Source organism: Xyrauchen texanus, chromosome 7, assembly GCF_025860055.1.
Source record: "Xyrauchen texanus isolate HMW12.3.18 chromosome 7, RBS_HiC_50CHRs, whole genome shotgun sequence".
NCBI classification, from domain to species: Eukaryota; Metazoa; Chordata; class Actinopteri; order Cypriniformes; family Catostomidae; genus Xyrauchen; species Xyrauchen texanus.
In genome coordinates this window covers 23,726,765-23,747,529 of record NC_068282.1, presented here as the reverse complement: position 1 = coordinate 23,747,529, position 20,765 = coordinate 23,726,765, and the positions used below count along the sequence as shown (strand labels likewise).

The following is a 20,765-nucleotide window of genomic DNA, read 5'->3' as shown; positions in this document are numbered from 1 at the left end:
CTTTCATGCGTGGATGTGTTTTTAAAATATCAATTGGTATTATTAGTTGACTGCCACATAATGCATGATCTTCTTCATTGTGAAACTCTTTTCTTAATGGCATGTATTGCACTGAAGGCCTATACTTAAAATGCATGGGCCACGTACATGGGCCGCCGCTAAATACAAAATACTGCATTCTAGGTTTTGTTGCATTGTAAAAATGACTTCAAATATCTCCCTGCATCTTTGTCAACTATTTGAGCACATCATCTCAATGCTATTAGGCCCACCTGTGCATCGTGCCGGCTCCGACTCACCATCCTCAAACACTGGATACAAGGTGAACTCCTCTGAGCCATAAAACCGTCCTTTAGAACAATAAATAATTATCTTACAAATAATTTATACTGATGAGTTAATTTCAAACAGCTTTTCATATGTCATTTCCTTATATGAAAATGTGTGATTAAAAATAAAGATACATAACATACTGCAAAGGGAGAGATCCCTTGAGGTAGACTGCACTCTGAGCCATTGTAATCTTTCAGTTAAAGACCTGTCCTGTTCAGAGTCTTTGTTCAGGTCTAACCACTCTATGACAAATGTCTGAGGCACTGGTTGATCAGATAACAGGGTCCAGGAGAGATAAACACAGCTGACATTTGCCACAGCACTGAATGAATGTACACATTGTCCTAAAATAGGAGAAGGAAACAGTTAACTCAAATTGAACAAAAAGACATATCATTGCTATGTAAAAACGTTTTAGACAGTATTTGGCTACCAAGCATGAATAGGGTACTGTGATTGCACACTTATGAATAAGTGTTTACTCTGTGTTGAGAGTAAATAAACCTTTCTTAGACATAACAGAGAATGCCACCAACAGGTAAAAAAATAAAATGGACATGTATTTTTCTTAAAGGTCAACAAATAATAATAATAATAATAATAAAGTCCAGCTAATTCGTATGGTGAAAGATGTGTTACAGGAAGTGTGTAAAGCATATCAGCTCACGTGTTGGTTGATGCAACAGTGTCATGTTGCTGTTCCGTGTAGAGATGCCCAGAGCATTGCGAGACATTACAGTAACTGTGTGTACATCTTCCCTCCACTGGAATGAGTGAAATGAAGCTAAAGGTGTTTCATTTAACCACATGGCTCCCCCTGAGGCTTGGTGCAAAATCACAAGTTCCTCCACACAACTATCTGGATCTGCTGGGACAGGCTGAAAAAAGTGTGGTGAAAAACACTAAATCGCAAAGAAAGCAGACAATCTAAATCACATTAAAGCCTGTTGAGATATATTTTGCATTAATAGTTCAACCAAAAATGAGAATTCTCTTCATCATTTACTCACCCTCATGCCATTCCAGAAGTGAATTACTTTCCTCCTTCTGCTGAACACGAATGAAGATTTTAAGAAGAAAATCTCAACTCTGTAGGTCCTCATTGCAAGTGAATGGTGGACAGAAATTTGACATACCAAAAAGCAAATAAAGGCAGCATAAAAGTAATCAGTATGACTCTAGTGGTTAAATGCACGTCTTCAGAAGCAATATTTAAGTCTTATACTATAAATCTCCACTTTCACATTCTTCTTTTGTTCTTGGCGATTCACATTCTCTGTGCATATCGCCACCTAGTGGGCTGGGAGGAGAATTTATTGAGGAAAAAAGGACCTAAATATTGATCTGTTTCTCACCCACACCTTTCATATAGCTTCTGAAGATATGGATTTAACTACCGGAGTCATATGGATTACTGTTATGCTGCATTTACATGCTTCTTGTACCTTCAAAATTTGGTCACCTTTGACTTGCATTGAATATTCTTCCAAAAATATTTGTGTTCAGCAGAAGAAAGTAAGTCCATCTGGAATGGCATTAGGATGAGTAAATGAGAGAATTTCTATTTTTGGGTGAACCATCTCTTTAATCTGTGGTCTGTAAATTTGCAAGGGTTGTTTAGGAACAAATGCACAAGGTTTTAATACAATTTTCACATTTATTTAAGGGACAGTTCACCAAAATGTCACCATTAATTTTCACTGTATGGAAAAAAAGATGCAATGAATGTGAATGGGGACCGAGGCTAATATTCTGCCTGACATCTTTTGTGTTCCAAAAAATAAATGAAGTCATTCAGGTTTGGAACAAAACAAGGGTGAGGAAATGACGACAGAATTTAAGTTTTAGGTTAACTATTCCTTCAAAGTACCAAATCAGTCTTTAAAATCAAGCACAGTCTCTTGACCAACCTTGAAGATCAATGTGACATTCATCACATTCCTTACAGGATCCTCTTGAATAATGCGCCAGAAGTCTGGTCCCATCTCTGGTGCTGAAATGACACACCGCACAGTCATTGTTTTACATGCCAGTATAAATCCAACACCTCTAAAGTGTTCCACCAAACTATGCTTAAAAAAATTGTTCACCTAAAAATAAAGATTCTGTCATCATGTATTCACTCTAATGTCAGTCCTGACCCGCATTACATTCTTTCGTCCATAGAACATAAAAGCAGAAGTTAGGCAGAATGTTAGGGACTGACAGACTCAATCACCTTTCACTATCATTGTATGGAAAACATTTAGCAATGAAGTGAATGGTGACTGAGATTGTCAGCCCCTAACATTCTGGAACGTGTCCTTTTGTGTTGCACAAAGGAAACCAATTCAGGTTTGGAACAACATGAATGAGAGAGTACATAATGACAGAATATACATTTTTGGGTGAACTATCCCTTTAGTTGTAGATTTGAAATCAAGAAAGAACACGAGTTTTATCTCACTATCCAAAAAGTGATTGAAGGAAGAGTTTCAAATAGTTTGCAGATAATATAATTTACTTTATGTTTTGGTGTGTTTTAGCAGAATGGCACAGATGTTAATTTACAACCACACACCACCACACTGCTGTGTTTATTATAGATGATATAACTGGGCACAGAAGAGGGTATAGGTCTTTAAAGAGTTGCATCAATTTTCATTTATGAGCTTATTTAAACTCTAAGCACTTGCCACTGTGTTTTGCACAAATATTCAACTTAATGAAGAATATTCTAGTAGTATTTGTTTAGCAAGAGGAGCTTTTTGTTTTTTGTTATTTTGCTTTGAACACATATTAATTTGAATTTGAAATTGAAATAAAGCAATGATTCCAGATATGAATGGTAAAATGCGTTGGCTTCAGGCTCTGATTACCACACAATGGAATAAATCTATATTGTCTATCAATGGCAATATCTGATTTTTTTTTTAAAAATAAGTCTTAGTCTAAAAGGCCAAGTCTTCCCTAAGAAGGAAGGTGTGGTAAACACTGTAACAACATAATTAATGTAACAAAAATAATTATTGTGATTACATCCTACCCTTAAATACTGATGTCAATCAACTTTCAAACTACTGAAAAATGTCTCAGTATGAGTTCCACTAAGGGGCACTCAGCTTTGAACCAGGGGAAAATTGTGCACCTACGTAGATAAATGCGTTGTTAAGAGATGACAAATGGTGTTGCAAGCAGGTATCAATCTTCACCTGCCTAGCCACTTTGTTCCATTTCACATTCCTACAATCAAGTCAAGTCAAGTCATTTTTATTTGTATAGCACCTTTCACAACACACATCGTTTCAAAGCAGCTTTACAGAAAATCATGGACTAACAGAAAATGAAACAGTAATATCTATAATTGTGATTCGCAAGAGTCATGGTCTGTTGTGATGTTATAATGTCCATTCACCCTATAAATGACTTTTGCTTTTTGTCATAATTCTGCTGAAGCATTAAATTCAAAACATTACCACAAAGGAGCCAAAGACAATTAATATGTGCAAAGTAATTTAAATGATTAAAATCACACTGACCAATTGAACAACACCATGGGAGCAACAAATAAAGTAATTCAGTCACTTCAGTAACTAATATTTGTGGTGCTAAATTGTACACCTTCAATCCACACACTATTACAGGGTGGCTGTGGCTCAGTTGGTTGAGTGGGTCTGCCACTAATCGCAGGGTTGGTGGTTCGAATCCTGGCCCACACGACTCCACATGCCGAAGTGTCCTTGGGCAAGACACTAAACCCCAAGTTGCTCCCAATGGCAGGCTAGCGCCTTGCATGGCATATCTGTTGCCATTGGTGTATGAATGAGTGTGTGAATGGGTGAATGAGTCACAGTGTAAAGTGCTTATACCATTAAGGTTAAAAAGGCTCTATATAAGTGCAGACCATTTACACTATTAACATTCTTGTAAACATTATGTTTGCTTCTTTTCACACGTTGTTCCTTATGCCCTAATGAAATCTACAAACTGCAAAGATTTTGGGCGAAAATGTATTTAAATATGCTCAAATGTGTAAACAGAGGTTAGAGTACTCTTATTGGTAGCTAAAAGACCAATAAAATATTTAATAAAAAAAATTACTTGCAAGGTGATGGAAATGTTTATAACTTATATAATGCCCTCTTGCGAGTGGAATTAAATATGGTAAAATGTATAAAACAGAGCTGAGAACACTACAATTTTAGTTGTTTAAAGTATAATTAAATTACTTAAAATATTTAAAGGTGAACTACGTAACTTTATGTCAAAATACGTTCTACTACCCTAGTTTCTTGTTCATTGACAACTAGTAAGCCATTTGTGAGTTTCCCCTCCCCAAAAAGTATAAAAACTGAGCCTCCCAATCAAAACATTTGTTTATATATTGAGTGACCCCACCCATCCCTTTCTAGATCTACCTATAGCGTGACATTGAGGCGTGGCTACTTGTAGTAAGCTGTTCAGCCGGGAAAATATGAACATCAATGGCAGACGTGTACAGAGGAAAATAAATGTAGCTTTGCCTACAGATGTAAAAGCTGAAATTTGAAGACTTGCTAAAAGACACAGAGACAGAAAACGGAGTAAAACCAGAGTGAACACTGGCATCACATCTACAAGGTGGAGGACTTTGAGGGATTTTTTGGGGGGGTTGATGGAGATGCCAAACTTGCTTTTTGACAGGTGAGCTACACTCAATGTATTTCCACATAAGTTAGCTCTTTACTGTCGTGCTCCAGATAAATTCGTAAGATACTCGGAATATGTATTGTTACTCTTACTTGTTACTAGAAGAAACATCCACACCCAGATGCTGTTCAATCCGATGTTTTTTGACGACCCGGTTCCTCTGCCATGCTTTTTGTCTTATAGCGGTCTTGTTTATTATGACGTTGTAAGGGGGTTTAGATGGGCAACCGGCTTGACAATATAAATAATAGTTTAACGAAGAAATAAACGACACAAACAAACACACAGAACAGCTGCCTGTCATTCTCTCTCTTGAACTGTCGTCACTGGGTGCCTTTATCCCTTGCGCACACCCATCGGGCTGATTGGTGACCGGGCGTGCTTGTTAAACCCCGGCCCCACCCTCCTCCGCTCTACAGACGTTAAATGTTTTTCACCTTTTATTTAGTATGGCCTATTTGTTCAAAGGGAATCAGAGAGTGCAAAAGGCAGTCTAAAGGGAGTTGGAAAAGGTTGTTTGAAAACATACTTTATTTTTGTTATACTGTTGGGTGCAACTAGTAGCACATAAAATACATACTTCACCTTTATCAAACAAACATGCAAGGGAAAGCAAATCTATATAACTTTGTGATTGATGGGCATTCCAATCTGCAGAGCTTTCTGTGGACTTCTGCAGTTACATATTCTGTGTGGACTGTTCAAGACTCACACTTAAATATTTCTAATACAAAGACCAAACACAGGCAGGTGCGTGGTCAGAATTGGTATGAGGAATCACATGGGCTTTCAAAGCAAAGATGAAAGTATGATTTCTTATGCTTTGATTTGTCTTTTTAATGCTTGCTGGGATCCATTGTTTTTTTTTCCACCTGCACATTCTTTCACCTGTTCAAATTCATTCAGTCTCATCCAGTTCATGCATTGCTTTTATTGTAAAAGTGACTTTGGTGTCAAAATATTGTCTGTTTGATGCTCTTGCCAATTGAGCAAGAGCTTTGTCAATTACATTGACAAAGTTCTGTGAGTTTCTGTCTGTTTGCAACTACAAAAGTCAGTATAAATCTCTAAAATGTAGGATTGTTCTCTCAGAAACATCATATATTGTGGTCCCAAAAAGTGTCTGAATGTCATTTTATAACAAAATATCAACCCAAGTGGCATTTATTTTGAAGATGGCACAATCACATTATTTCCAAGCAAAACGTTTGTTAGTGTTTTTTTTTTTTTATAGTGATATTGTGTAGAAATAAGGACAATAGTTATAGTGCAAAATGTGTCAATTAATGCTAATCATTCTGATACAGCAAGATGTATTTTTTTAAGCAAAAAATTAAGATAGTGCCTACACAAAATAACTGCTTCAGAAAAGGGTGCACAATTTCCTGTTAAATTCAAACAGATGTGGCATTTTATAACACCTCAAGTATTCTATAAACATGCCCAGGGGGCATTCAAAGGATGCCAGAGCAAATTAGTAGAGAAGGGGGTGTTAGGTTACAAACGGCGTTTATCAGTTATAATAATCAAATCTATTCCTCTTTGCATTAAAACGTTTATCGAGACTTTGAGTATATCAGTTGGTTCTCAATTATACGGGTGGGTACGCATTTGTACTGTGGTTCTTCTCATTTTGAAGTCTAGTGATGCATCTGAAATATCTGGTTTAGCAGCATTAAATACACAGGCGCACAACCTCAGCTAATGCACCTGTATTTCTCTAGAACAGCACGAGCACAAAGGTCTTAAAGATCGAGCTTTTAAACATGCAGCTTTGCGAGAATCAGTGAGAGGCAAGGCGTGAGAAGCGAAAACCATTTGAAAACGGCACAGAATTATACATCACCACCCTTGAATTTAATTTAGTAACACTAACTTTAAGTTTTAAGTTTTAGGCAGAATTAGATTGATAATAAATATTATCATATCACTGCTTCAGCTCTATTACATTTATCATAGGCTTCATTAGGGGAGTAAGGGAATAAAATAAATTTTTGTTACAACTTATATTTATATTTATGTGTTTAGAGTAGGTCTACGGTTTATAATTACAAAAATGCCATAGATTGTTTTATAGAAATCATGTTATATCTAACCATGGTAGTGAAAAAGATCCATGCTTCCATGTGTTTACTATGGTCTTGATGGTTAAAACTATAAAAATAAATAACTAATGAATTAATTAAAATGTTAAAAAATGCAAATGTAAAGTATTTTAACAATAACACTTTTACTATTAATTTCAGTCTTTGCATTTTCATTTTATACGCCCCAGATATACTGTAGCCCTCCATCTGCTTGAATTCAAGAAATGCATTAATTCATTCATGATACGCAAGCGTGCTGAATTAATTAACAAAACTTTAAAATTATGCAATGCATCAAAGTTGCATTGAGCAAATAACACAAATATTGAGTTTTATGTTTTTTTCTTTCTTTTTTTGCAAATGATGTAGGGGTTGTTTATCCAAAAAAAGGTGTAGAACCACTGGTGTAGGGTGTCTGTGGGACTCTAAATAAACAAAATAAACACATTGCAGTGATACTATATGCTACTATTTATTAGGAGTGCATTAATTACACCAGGTTGCAAATTGCACTTCGAAAATTAGGCAGATGTAATTTGCATTAAGTGTAAATAGCAACAAAAAGCATCTTCTTTTCACTATGATATCTGATATTTTATCTAATGCAATGCATACATTTTAAGTGTGGCATAACTGTACAAATACTTTTTGGGGTCACTGTCTGATGCATTTTCCATTAATCACAGGAAATTATCATAACTCATATAGCACCTCAACTCTTGTAAATATTAAATCTGTTAAACACAGGTTTCAACACAATGTGTATTTATTACTGTATATCCTATCGTATCTGCTAAATATTGGCATATTGCTGAATGTTGACTATAACTTTGATAACATTACCTTTTCTGTTGTAAACAGTTGAAGTGTGACTCTTGCTCCACTCACTCCAGTATCCAGAGCCATTCAGTCTTCTACAGCGCACTTGTACCTTATACTGAACACAGGACTGCTCAAGCAGAATCTCTGCTCGCGGTTCTAAAAGAGGACCAACAGCCTGTAAGGGACACAACACTCATTCGTAAATGCCACAGAAAATGACAGAAAGTACCATCTTCACTCTAAAGGATACAAGGGAAAAATAAATTGAAATAGAAATGCTAAGATGTTGTGTGGGCATTTAACTGCACTGTAAGGGGGACATTTATCTTGGATCAATTAACTATCATTTTCATCACTGAGTGTGACTGAAAAATGCATTTACACTCAATCAGATCTTATTCAGGTATCCTGGTATTACAAAATTTGCCACTTGAGACCCAAGCTTTCAGAAACTTCTTCCTACCTCCCATTGCATTTCAGCCTTCCCACGCAAAGCCACGAAGCGCAGCTCATACTGCATGTCATAAACTGGTAAAGAGGGGCGTTTCCACCATACACTTAGAGTTTTATTGGGTAAAGTGATTGCTTCCAAGTCTGAGGGAGGAGATGGTTTCACTGAAAAAAAATACAGAGGGAAGTTCATATAAATTTGCTATAATTTTCAAAGATGTTATTATCATTAACGCAAACTTAAACTAAATTAAAACATATCTGTTAACCCTTAAATGCATGGTAATTTTCCCAAACACTATTAAATATTCAGGTTTTTACAGGTTAAAAAAAAAAAAAACCCTGACACACACCCTACAGCAGTGGTTCTCAACCTTTTGTTCTACTGGGTCACACAACGGAACAAGTGCAAGTCTCAAGGGCCGCATATCATTTACATATAACGTTATCAATGCAAACCAACCGGATTTAATATTATGGTATTAGCAGTTAATAATATGAATATTGTGATACCTAGACAATTACATTTAAACAAAGTATAATGCTACTCATTGTTATGTATAGTTCTGGAAAGCATGAACAGTAGTGTGTTACATTACAGGCTGCATCTAGTGTAGTCTACATACTTTTGTTCTTCATCTTTTATAGGCATTAGCATATGGAACCACAGTGCTATCTCATAGACAGTAATTACTTATACAAGAACACAACACTCACCCTTAATGGGACACCTTATGTTGTCGGGAGCTGACCAATTTAGTGAAATTCGGCTTGAAAGGAGTCGCAGCACAATTAAGTTGTGACTGTAAGTTGCAGTCTGTAAGACGTGCATGGAAGCGTGACTTGATGTGTGACATTGCAGAAAATGTGCGTTCGCAAATTTATGTTGATCCATATATGGAAATCACTTTCAAACTTAATAATCTGAGGTTCTGTCCAGGGATGTTTCGCCACATTTCTGTAACTGAGGAGTCTTGCTGCGCTGTATGGGTGTTTCCTCTTGCCTGAACATCCATCAATTAAACTTCAAGTGAGTGGCGGGGCAAACCGAAAGTTGCAGCCACTCGTTGTTCAAACTAGATCACGCAACCCCCAGGCAATTAAGGGCCCACTGGTAGTCAAGGGCCCCATGGCACTGGCCCCATTGGCCTGGTCGGTAATCCATCCCTGAACCTCAACCTTTCCTGAATTCACACATCTCACCCAAATGCAAAACTGAGCAACGTCTCCGATGTCTGTTGATTTATCTGCTGCCAAACGGAGTGCTGAAGCAGTGGCTAGCTTAGTTTTTAGTTTTTCTGTCAAATTCTCAGACATTTCTGAAACTCGACATGCAGCTGTGTCATTACTGAGCTGTAAATATATTATACTGCGGATTATCTCGCTCAGATCATCAAATAGATATTGTGATTCCAGAAAACAGTTTTTAACTAGTTCCCAATCACTGAATGGTTTGCAGTGTTTGGCAAGGAGCCATGAAATTTTGAATGTTGCTAATGTCACGGCCTGGGACACTTTTAAACTAGCTTGCACTTTTAAGCTAGTTCAGCAATCACATTTTTTTCAAGATTAGTTATCTTGAGAGCTCGGTCCTGAGATCAAGCCAGGTATTTCTCGTCAAATGTTGCATGGGTGGTATCGAAATGTCTTTTAACATTGTAGGTTTTGCATATGCCAAGTACTTTACCAAAGAGCAAACAGAAAGGCTGATACTTTGAATCTTATTGATTGCATGCGTTCCTTCGTTGGCATTTTCCTCATTTTGTTTCTCTCCCCTAATAACACATTTGTCCATTTTTATCCCTTATTTGACAGAACTAATGGCTGCTGATGACTGTTTCGTTAACTGAATAATTGCGTGAGTTACGTGCTCACATAGTAGGTCTAAAAATAATATATGATCACACAAATTATTTTATATGACAAAAAAACGTTATAGTTCAAACTTATTTGTTTAATACATATATCATATTTGTTTTAATTAAATTTAAAAACAAAAATAAATTGTAAAACTGAAAGTTATTTAAAAGTGGGTGGCATATCACGGGCCGCACTTCCATGCATGATGAGCCACATGTGGCCCACGGGGGCCATTTTGGTATTTTTGTGTGTCACTATTTATAAGAGATAGATTGAGGAATAAAAAAGAGGTGTGGGCACAACTCCAAAAAATGGATGAGGTACAGGATGTGGAATGAGGTCCCGGGTCTCTTAAGACCAGAGATAAGCGTTTAAGCATTAACTGAAATATTAATAAAAAATACTCATTGGAATAACTAAAACTAAATTGAAATACATTTTCATGACCTCAAACCTAACAAAAAAATAAATACAAATAAAATTACACATTTAATTTAAATAAAAACTAAATATACTGTACAAAAAACTTCAACTAAAAAAATATAGAGTATCAAAAATTCTTGAAAGGACAAACTGAAAATAAAATAGAATTAAAAACCAAATAAAGAATTTGCTTGCAAGGTGAATAAAACAACAAGGTATGTGATCAAAAGTCAACAGAATACTGATGGGAAAACCTTGGAACTCACCATAGTCATAGGGTGCAACATAGACAGGAAATGACTTCACTTTTCCATGCCCACCTTCCACCTCCACCCACATTTTGTAGCATGAGAACAGGCTAAGGTTGTTTAAAGTGCACTCTCTGTGGTCTCCTGGTCCAACACCTTCCTTTACCAAAGACATGGACTCTTCACCATCTTCAGTGTACTCCATATTTGCTATATCCTCACACATTGATTTATATTGTCTACCAATAACAAAAAATAAATAAATAAAGTAGAATCTTAACAATATTGCCTGTAGAACAAACTATACATCTGGAATGGCAAAATGATGGAGAATGAAAGTGTGGATACCTGTAAAGGAATCTGACCATTGCCCAAGGACTCTTATTCCATTCACAAGTCATGGTGTCAACCTTTGAATTCTTGCTCTGGCAAGTAATATTTGCATTAAACATCCCTGGAAACAAAAAGACACACACAACTGTTCACATTTTCCTATGAAATCATAGGCAGCAAGACTAATGAGATTTGTGCATATGTTGTTTGGCGCAAATTTTCTGTCAGATTTTCAAACAGGCAACAACATTTTATTAAAGGTGAACTCAGTAATAGTTTTTTTATTCAAACGTTTAACACACAAAGAAATGACTAGTACTTAAAAAAATAATAATAATAATTTAATCATGTACACTAACACGAGATGAAGAGTAAGTCATATCAGTAGCCTAATATATCTGATTTAATTTACATAGAACGAGCCGCCTCAAGATGGCCAAATGGTAACTGAAAAATGTAGCTTTTTAGTTATGCTTCATTCACGCTGTGAATGCACCTTTAACTGTATGATAAGAGATGTCCTCTAAAATCCATGCCTTACCTTCTGTGTAAATTTTGGCATATGCAATGCTGCCTTTGATCCCCTTTCCTAACGAGTAGCAGCACATCAAAGTATGAAACCCTGGCTGGTCCGCCTTCAGCGTGACTGCGCTAACCTGCTCATTGATGACCTTGTACTGGCTTTCCGGAATCTCCACCTGGCCATTAAGCATCCACACAGCATTGCTGGCACTCAAACTGCGGTTGTGGAAGATGGCGTAAACAGTTACTTCTGACCCAGGTATGGTAAAAACCTCAGCAGGAATGTAACTAACTTTGAGAAGAAGAGAAAGACAGAAATATTGTAAAACTGAGTGCAGTATTTCAGATTTCAGACAAATAAATATCTGCATGTAGCACGATGAAGTAATTGTTATTGTTATTAATAAGCTCTAATAATTTTCTCAATTTCTTGCCATCCCAGTTGTGCATGACTTTTTTCTTCTGCTGAACACAATGATTTTTAGAAGAAAAAGGCAGCAGCCTTTTCTCTCTCTCTCTAGTGTTAGATTTGGCTGGGGCCATCTAACGCTATCATATGCATCGGGGAAGGTGTTCTTTTCCTTTCCTATTTTTTCAGGGGGAAAAAGACCCCGCGGAGACCACGTCCTACCAAAAGGGGAGGTCAACTTGTGGCAATACAACACATGGGCTCAGCAGCCGCACATGGAAGAGGCATTGTGGTAGGTCCCACCACAAAAGTGGGGGGAAGACTCTACAAACACAGCGACCGGGGGCAGAGAGAGCTCTGCCCAAGGGAGACGCAGGTCCGCTGACAGGGAGACCATATCTGGAATATACATCAAAGGGGTTACCGGAGTAATCGTCACCTGTGGAGCACCTATCTCAGTACAGGGCATATTAGACACCATAGCGGGGCTGGCTGCAAACTCCTCCGCAGAGTTCGCGAAACATGGGGCTAGGAAGAAAGGACATCCAGGGTCCACGACTTTGTGAACTCGACTGGAGGTAAAAGCGCACGTTTTCGCCTCAGGGGAGGGGAAAGGCACTATACACCTGGCCAGCTGTTCTGTATTACCAAACTCTACGTGTTCGTACCTGACAAAACACGGGACAAAACCAGCTCAACCCGAAGATTGTAAAATCTCGCAAAGGTGTTGGGTGTAGCCCAGCCCGATGCGCTGTTGATGTCTGCTAGAAAGGTGCCAATGGAAAGTGGACAAGAGGATGCCACACTCCTAGTAGAGTGTGCTCGTATTCCCAAAGGGACAGGCATGGCGTGAGCCTGGTATGCCAGAGCAATGGCATCCACGATCCAGTGGGCAAGCCTCTGTTTGGAGACAGCGTTCCCTTTCCGCTGTCCACCAAAGCTGACAAAGAGCTGCTCAGAGCTTCTAAAGCTCTGCATGCGATCTAAATAGGTGCGCAAAGCACGCACCGGACACAGCAACAACAGGGCTGGGTCGGTCTCCTCCAGGGGCAGCGCTTGCAGGCTCACTAATTCATCCCTGAAGAGAGTCGTGGAAACCTTGGGAATCTGACGTGAGAATCTGCCAGACCGAACTCCAGGCAAGTGTCGCTGACAGAAAACGCTTGCAGGTCCCCAACCCTCTTGATGGAGGTGAGAGCAATCAGGAGGGCCATCTTAAAGGGGAGGGCTTTCAGCTCGACTGACTCGTGGCACAATGGGGGCTCCCCGAAGGCCCAGGAGGACCGTGGAGAGATCAAATGAGGGGAAGAGACATGGCCTGAGACAAGTCCCATCCAGGGGCCAGACGTGGAGGTTCCAGAGGTCTGGGTGTGGATGCCAGATGGTGCTCTGTCCCTGAGAAAGAAGGTCTTTCCTCAGGGAAATCAGCAAAGGAGGTGCTGTCACAAGGAGTGTGAGGTCTGAGAACCAAGTCTGGGGCCAAGAGGGTGACTCATTCTTGCACAGCACTGGGGGGGGGGGAGCGCATATTTGCACAGCCCCCGGGGCCAGCTGTGGGGCTCCCGTCAGGGAATACCAGCGTGGGCATTGGGAGGCTACATGTGCTTTGCCGAATCGACTCCAAATCAGCTGGACCATCTGGGGGTGGATTCTCCCCTCTCCGAGGAGCCTTTCCTGTTGTGACAGCACATCCGCTGTAGCGTTGAGGTTGCCAGGGATGAGTGGTCCGCATATGAGTGGTCCACAGGGAATTACCCGGACGAGACCGCTCCCATTGAACTCCCCAAATCGCCTCCAGCACCAGCCGAGCCGGCCTCATACCCGTGGGTAGAACTTGTTGCATGTCTACTATAGCTAACATAATGACTCTGTTAACAAGGGATTTTAGATATAAGGCAGTAAAAATTTTTATTAAGATTTATTTTCTTAAAATACATGATAAACGTGCAAATAGTACAGCATTTTTTACTTTGTGCATTTGAAATTCATGAAATACCACCATAATCAATGTGTTACTGAACATGAAATAGACACTAAACCATTTGTAAAACATCACAAAATACCCAAAATTGCATAATATGAAAGTAAAAAAAAAGCATTTTGCATTGGTTTTAAAATGTCTGTCTGTTAACGCAATCGCATTTCTCATAAATCGGCAACTTATAAACCTCAACGGCTACAAATATTCCAGAATGCCAAAATACAGTATTTATATATATTTTTCCATAAAGGCCTAGATTATATAAAATCAAATAAACAAATCAAATAAAAGGGTATTTCTTGAGAACTGTGAGCGGCATGGCTAAAATTTGGTACAATGACCACACGCAAAAGCCTCCTTCAAATTTGTGTTTGTCCAACCAATTTGCACATGTGAAACTGTTTGCAGAATAATTCTTTGAAAATTACCTGCAGTATGCCCAAGAAGCGCACAAGCAAATTAATAGATTGCACAAACATATTATTGCCCTTTCTTTGGGAACTTAGTAAATCAGCACCAATGTTGGGTTCATATAACTGCACAAACCCTACTTTGCAATGTACATCTGATTCAAGAGAAACAAGTATGCAAATATTTTCAACCAAACACAATATCTGACCTCGGCATACTAGGAAATTACATATAAATGCTTCAGTACAACATAATATAAACTGACTGTTTAGCACACACATTAATAGCGAAAAGCTCTGGGGTGAATTAAAGAGATTTTCAAAGAGATGTGCACAGAGTCAAAGTACTGTCCATATACAGATAAGCAGTGAGTAGACATGCATGTATTATTAAACATATGCTTTTAAAGTGAATGCATAGCAAAACGACCTGAATAAAATCAAAAGCACTCTCTTCCAATGACGTATACCAAAAGCCAGACACATGCTTTCAGGTTCTAAACATTCTGAATGATGTTAGGGTAAATTAGTTGACCTGTACTCTCTATTCTTGAGAACAGGTGATGGGAAGTAAATGGATGAGCAGATCAGGCTGAAGCATTTTAAGTACCCTTCCACAAATGTCAGTATTTGCATATATTAACTCATTTTCTAATATTTTCCTTTACCAAATTAGTCATTCAAATGGGGGGAGGTCATACTTCCCTTTTACAAAATTGAATTTAATACAGAATTTACAGAACTCTATTCATTCACATAGCTCAAACACATGCACTCAGAGCAGGAAGGCAAGTAGTATTTAAAGGAACAGTTCACCCAAAAACAATGACTATCTTTATGATATTTCAATAAATATTTGGTAAATGATTGCAGTCGATGGCGCAAAATGATCAAAAAAGTATTTCAAGCAACTTTGTGTCTTATTCCAATTCTTCTGAAGGCATACATGTACACGTAAACACTAGAGCAACTGTAAACAAGCTTATCTTATAGCGCTCATGAATGTGTAACAGATGTCAAGGTTTTCACTGAAAAATAACTTACACCAATTTTATAAATAAATAATTTTAAACCAATCGTATGTCTTCAAAAGACTTGGAATATGATGCACAATCCGCATGGACTACTTTTATGATACTTTTTATTTTCACATTTTAAGCTTTAAAGAAAGGCATTGTATTGAAAGCGCCATATTATTGAAAAGATTGACCACGATAGTCATTAAAACATCTCCTTTTGAGTTCTGTAGAAGAAACACATTTTTTTACAGGTCTGGATTGCATAAGGGTGAGTAAATTATGACAGAATTATACATTTTTGGGTGAACTATTCCTTTAATGTTTACAGGGTGCACAGTAAAAAAAAAAAAATTGTTTTATAAACAAACTTTAAAAGAACAACCTGTAAATTATACAGTTTAAAACTGTTGTTTTTAAGGTATATTTTGCAGTGTCGTCATTTATATTATTAAATGATAAACTTAATATATTAACTTTCTGAAACTGTAAAAATCTGCTTTTCACTTTATAATGTATTATTAATCACAGCAGTAATTACAGAAGGGCACATGATAACATGAAGATCATCAATAGTAGCCCTTCCAGGAGCAATGACCAATAAATGTAGTCACTCACACAAACAATTAACACCATCAGGGTAACATGTGCAATTAAAATTATGCAACAAACATTGACTAAACTACATCAAATATAACACAGAACACCCCAAAGTACATAACTGATATTAAAAATAAGAACTATTCCCATAAAATATAATGAAATGTTTTCCCGATTACTGTTAATTATAACAATAATTCACCGTACAAAATACATGTACTCTCTTGTTAAACATATTATCAATTTTAACTGTTAATTATATGGGAAAATTATACTTTTTACATCTAAATTCTTTTTTTTTTTTTTTACAACATTTTACCATAAAACTACACATATTGTCTTTTTAAATATATTTAAAGAAATTGCGTATATTTTACGATAACTACTCGTTAACCAATTTATGTTTTTTTTACAGTAGCATTTTTACAGTCTTTTACCATTAAATTAGAGAAATGATTCACAGTGTAGAGCTAAAATTCTTAAACAGAATCCTTACCATCCAGTGTGAAAGAGAAAGTTTGGCTCCATTTACTCCAGTGGTTAAATTGGTTTAGGCAACGCACTTGAACCATGTATCTGATCCCAGAACTGAGCTCATTCAGAGGCACCCATGAACGACCTGTGACTTTCAGCACCTAAAAGGGCCATAGTTCATACAAATTAATTTCATTTAATGTGTTGGATCATTAACTTTGCCAGCCAAGACATTATCGAGAATAATGACTGTTGGTGGAAATCTCTGGTTCAATGTGTTGGAAACACTTTACATGTAAAATAAGGTTTCATATGTTTAAAAGTAAATCAATTAGGTATTATGAAAAAGCAATGAGGTTGTGAGTAACAGATGTTCCAAATATGAGTTTTCTGTGGAATTATGTGGGTGCAATTTCTGTGTAGGCCTCACAAGTGTAATTACAACACTTGAGAATCACTTTCACACTATCACACCAAACAAATTAGGCTGATTACCTCCCAGTGATGAAGTGAAGAGTTGGATGAGTATCGGACCTCATAGCTGATTGTGTCAATTTCAGTTTGTGTTCCATTCCATCCAAATATCACTTCACCCTCAGTTGTTACATTGTAATACAGGTTGACTGGCGAATCTGGTTTTCCTGTGAAAAGACAGTAAATCACCAAATTCTAAACCATTATCAATTGGGCTTCTTAAACCAGCCACATATAATATGATAATGATGCTAGGAATAATTATGAACAATTAAAAATGAATAAATCACTGAAAATGACTTACAATGCATTCGTCTCAACCATTAACAATCAACGATACTGATTAATCTTATACAGTACTTATAATAATTAGCAGCAGACCCTGCTTATACAACACAGAAAAGTTAATGAAACTACACATCTCAAACAACTCACAAAACTAACCAATACATGTCCTATGATCTTCAGACAAGCCATTAAGACTGGCTTGTCTGAATACTGTTAATATTACTGTCGATATGGTAGGTCACCACCACTATACCATGTATTAGTCTATAGTATCATGGTAAAGATTTGTATTATGTAAAAATAAGCTATATAAAAATAATAATGATTCTTTAATAAAAACATAAAATCTATATGATGCAATATTAAATCCATTAGTTTCAGAAGATAATAATCACTGTGTGACAACTGAAAAAAATACCAATTTATCAATCAATTAAATGATAATCAAAAGTTTCTAGTACAGACAGGAATGGATTACCGACCAGGCCAATGGGGCCAGTGCCCAGGGGCCCTTGACTACCAGGTCACGCTTGACTGCCCGGGTGTGCCCTGGGCTTTAAGGCTGCGCAATCTAATTTGGTGACCCCCGCCCGCTTGAAAACCCTTTTGGGCATGAACAACGACCTTATTATATATATATATAATTTTTTCATATTTAAAGATAACAAGTGTAATTATTTCATCATTATATATTGAATTATTGTTACATGAGGGGCTTTCTCAGCAAATATTTGTATATGCGATTAATTAATCGGGACACCGTGTAATTCGATTAAAAATTTTAATCAATTGACAGCCCTAGTTCCTAAATGTATCCGTTATCTACATTCGGGGTTGGGAGGGTTCATTTTTATACCTCAGAATACATGCTGTAAAATGTAATTTGTAACATATTCCATTAGATTACTCAAGGTCAGTAACATATTCTAAATACTTTGGATTACATTTTCAGCACAGGTAGATTTGTTTTACTTGTTTTGACTATAAAAACTCTGCCACATACATATAAGCAGTGAGTAGACTAATGTATTATTGAACATATGCTTTTACATGTATTTTTTTACATTCTCTGAAAAACCTAAATATCTTATGATATTCTAAAACAAAAATAATCAAATTGATCTTGTTTTAAAGATCTTTAGATATTTTTACAGGAAAACAATACAAAAATTATTATCGATACGATTTTTGCCCTACTATCAAAGGTCTTACTAAAAAAAAAAGGAAATTATGATCCATCATGAATTGTTATTAATTTATATAATTATTTTTATCCCCTTTTCTCCTAATTTGGAATGCCCAATTCCCACTACTTAGTAGGTCCTCATGGTGACGCAGTTCCTCACCTCAATATAGGTGGCAGAGGACAAGTCTCAGTTGCCTCCACTTCGAAGACCGCCAATCCACGCATATTACCACGTGGCTCGATGTGCATGACACGAGGTGACTCCACATGTGGAGGCTCATGCTATTCTTCGTGATCCACACACAACTTACCTGTTGAGAGCGAGAACCACTAATCGTGACCATGAGGAGGATACCCCATGTGACTCTAACCTCCCCAGCAACTGGGCCAATTTAGTTGCATTTTGTTTTTATTTAGTACAGCCTCGAAGAAGCTGTTTGACATTACACATCCTCGCATATATTCCACATGACAAAATAGTAACTGAATTTACACACATGATCCTGTTAAGAAGTTTACATTCCCTTGGTTTTTAATATGGTGTTGCATTCTCGATGATCAATAACTGTTTGTGCAATAATTGTTCATGAGTCCCTGCTTTGTCCTGAGCAGTGAAGATGTCCACTTTTCTTAAGACAAAAAAATCCAACTACAGTAAAATTATTTGGTTTCTTAACATCTTCTGCAAATTCTTTCCAACAGTGGCTATATATGAGGTCTAGATTTTGACAATTGAGTACACAACTATTACAAAAGTTGCAAACAATTATTGATGCTCAAGAACAACCAAGAACAACATAAGAACAACCAAGGGGTGCAAACTTTTGAACAGTATGATTTCTGTAAATAAGAGTACATTTTGTGTTATGTAGCTTTTGAAGGGCAGAACTACATAAAATATAATCTCTTATAGACTATTTGTATACATTCTGAAAGGGGTGTGGAAACTTATAAAAACAAAACGTTTATGCAAACTTCCGCACTTAACTGTATGGCTATAGTTAGTGAAAATGTATATTTTATTTTAGATTAAATTTTTTCACGATTTAACCACATTTTAACTTTTTTTAAAGTACAAATTCCATGTAGCATATTCTATCCATGTGATGTCATATTTCATGTGTAATTATGAAATTACTTCACAAAAATTCACAACATTGTATCCAAAAATTCAAAATACAACCCCCACATCTCAATAAGTGCTTGTATTACGTAAAAAGTGGAGTGTAGCTGTCTAAACGTGACATTGTCTGATTTACCTCCATGCTCATGGGGAAATGAACATTATAGAAAAATTCTCGCTTACATATTCATGTGCTGCACATAGAAATAGATCGGCTTCTTTCAGCTCGTTGTTGAAAAAAACATTTTTATTAATGCATTTCTACTTGTGCTGAATGACAGTATGACAAAGAGCGTGCTCCAAACGTATGACGTCATTGCCATGGTATCCAGGTACATTTCAGCAGATTTGCAGAAAGACTAGAATGAAAGTATCATCAAATCAACGTGCAATGCTTCAAAATTGCTTCTCTTCTCTGCAAACGATACCAAAGACAATAGCGAGAAGGAAAATGAGTACATCAAATATAAATAGAAAAAAATCAGTGAGCCTACCAGCTGAAACAGGACATATTTACAATGTTTAGAGAATTGTCAGGACAAACCTCTTCAAAAAGGAACATCTGGTCACACTACTTAAATGCAATGAGAAAACAATCCCGCAACGAGAAAAAAAAAATCATACAACATTTAATGACATGACCTTATGAATTAAAGACTTGTTGCTCCGATATAAGACCTTTTTAAGGCCTTATTATGCGGAAGGACGAATTAAGACTTTTTAAGACCCGCGGAAACCCTGATGTATTCCGTTACTCTCTAATCCTGTCTACATTTAAGGTATTTTTTGTTCCATATGGGTTATTTAAATCTCTCTAGAGCAAAATGGCAACAAAGGCAAAGCAATTTGGTTTATTTCAGTAATAGAAATACCATTAATACCAATCAACTGAGGCAGTCCTTATTAACAGGCATTATCTCAAAATACACTAACACATTATAAGCTCTTAGTAAATTACTTCTGTCTCTGCAATTAATACAAAAAGCCTACATTGACTAGACTTTATATTCATTTAATGATCAACTCATATTCCGCTTTTCCAGAAAGCATTCCATGTA

The 20,765-nt window shown here is 36.9% G+C and overlaps 1 protein-coding gene across 2 annotated transcripts in view; it reads right to left on the bottom strand.

The window, feature by feature from the left end:
• Nucleotides 1-20,765, bottom strand: part of LOC127646712 (leptin receptor-like) — a 45,820-nt gene that overhangs the window by 6,145 nt on the left and 18,910 nt on the right. For both annotated transcript variants that reach the window (XM_052130534.1, XM_052130536.1), the window contains exons 7-17: nucleotides 17,132-17,277; nucleotides 16,659-16,797; nucleotides 11,766-12,038; nucleotides 11,240-11,345; nucleotides 10,910-11,130; nucleotides 8,374-8,525; nucleotides 7,932-8,085; nucleotides 2,244-2,326; nucleotides 1,001-1,211; nucleotides 474-677; nucleotides 273-350 (exon numbers count right to left, since the gene is read on the bottom strand). In XM_052130534.1, coding sequence (XP_051986494.1) covers nucleotides 273-350; nucleotides 474-677; nucleotides 1,001-1,211; nucleotides 2,244-2,326; nucleotides 7,932-8,085; nucleotides 8,374-8,525; nucleotides 10,910-11,130; nucleotides 11,240-11,345; nucleotides 11,766-12,038; nucleotides 16,659-16,797; nucleotides 17,132-17,277 — 1,767 coding nt within the window. The remainder of the gene's footprint in view (nucleotides 1-272; nucleotides 351-473; nucleotides 678-1,000; nucleotides 1,212-2,243; nucleotides 2,327-7,931; nucleotides 8,086-8,373; nucleotides 8,526-10,909; nucleotides 11,131-11,239; nucleotides 11,346-11,765; nucleotides 12,039-16,658; nucleotides 16,798-17,131; nucleotides 17,278-20,765) is intronic.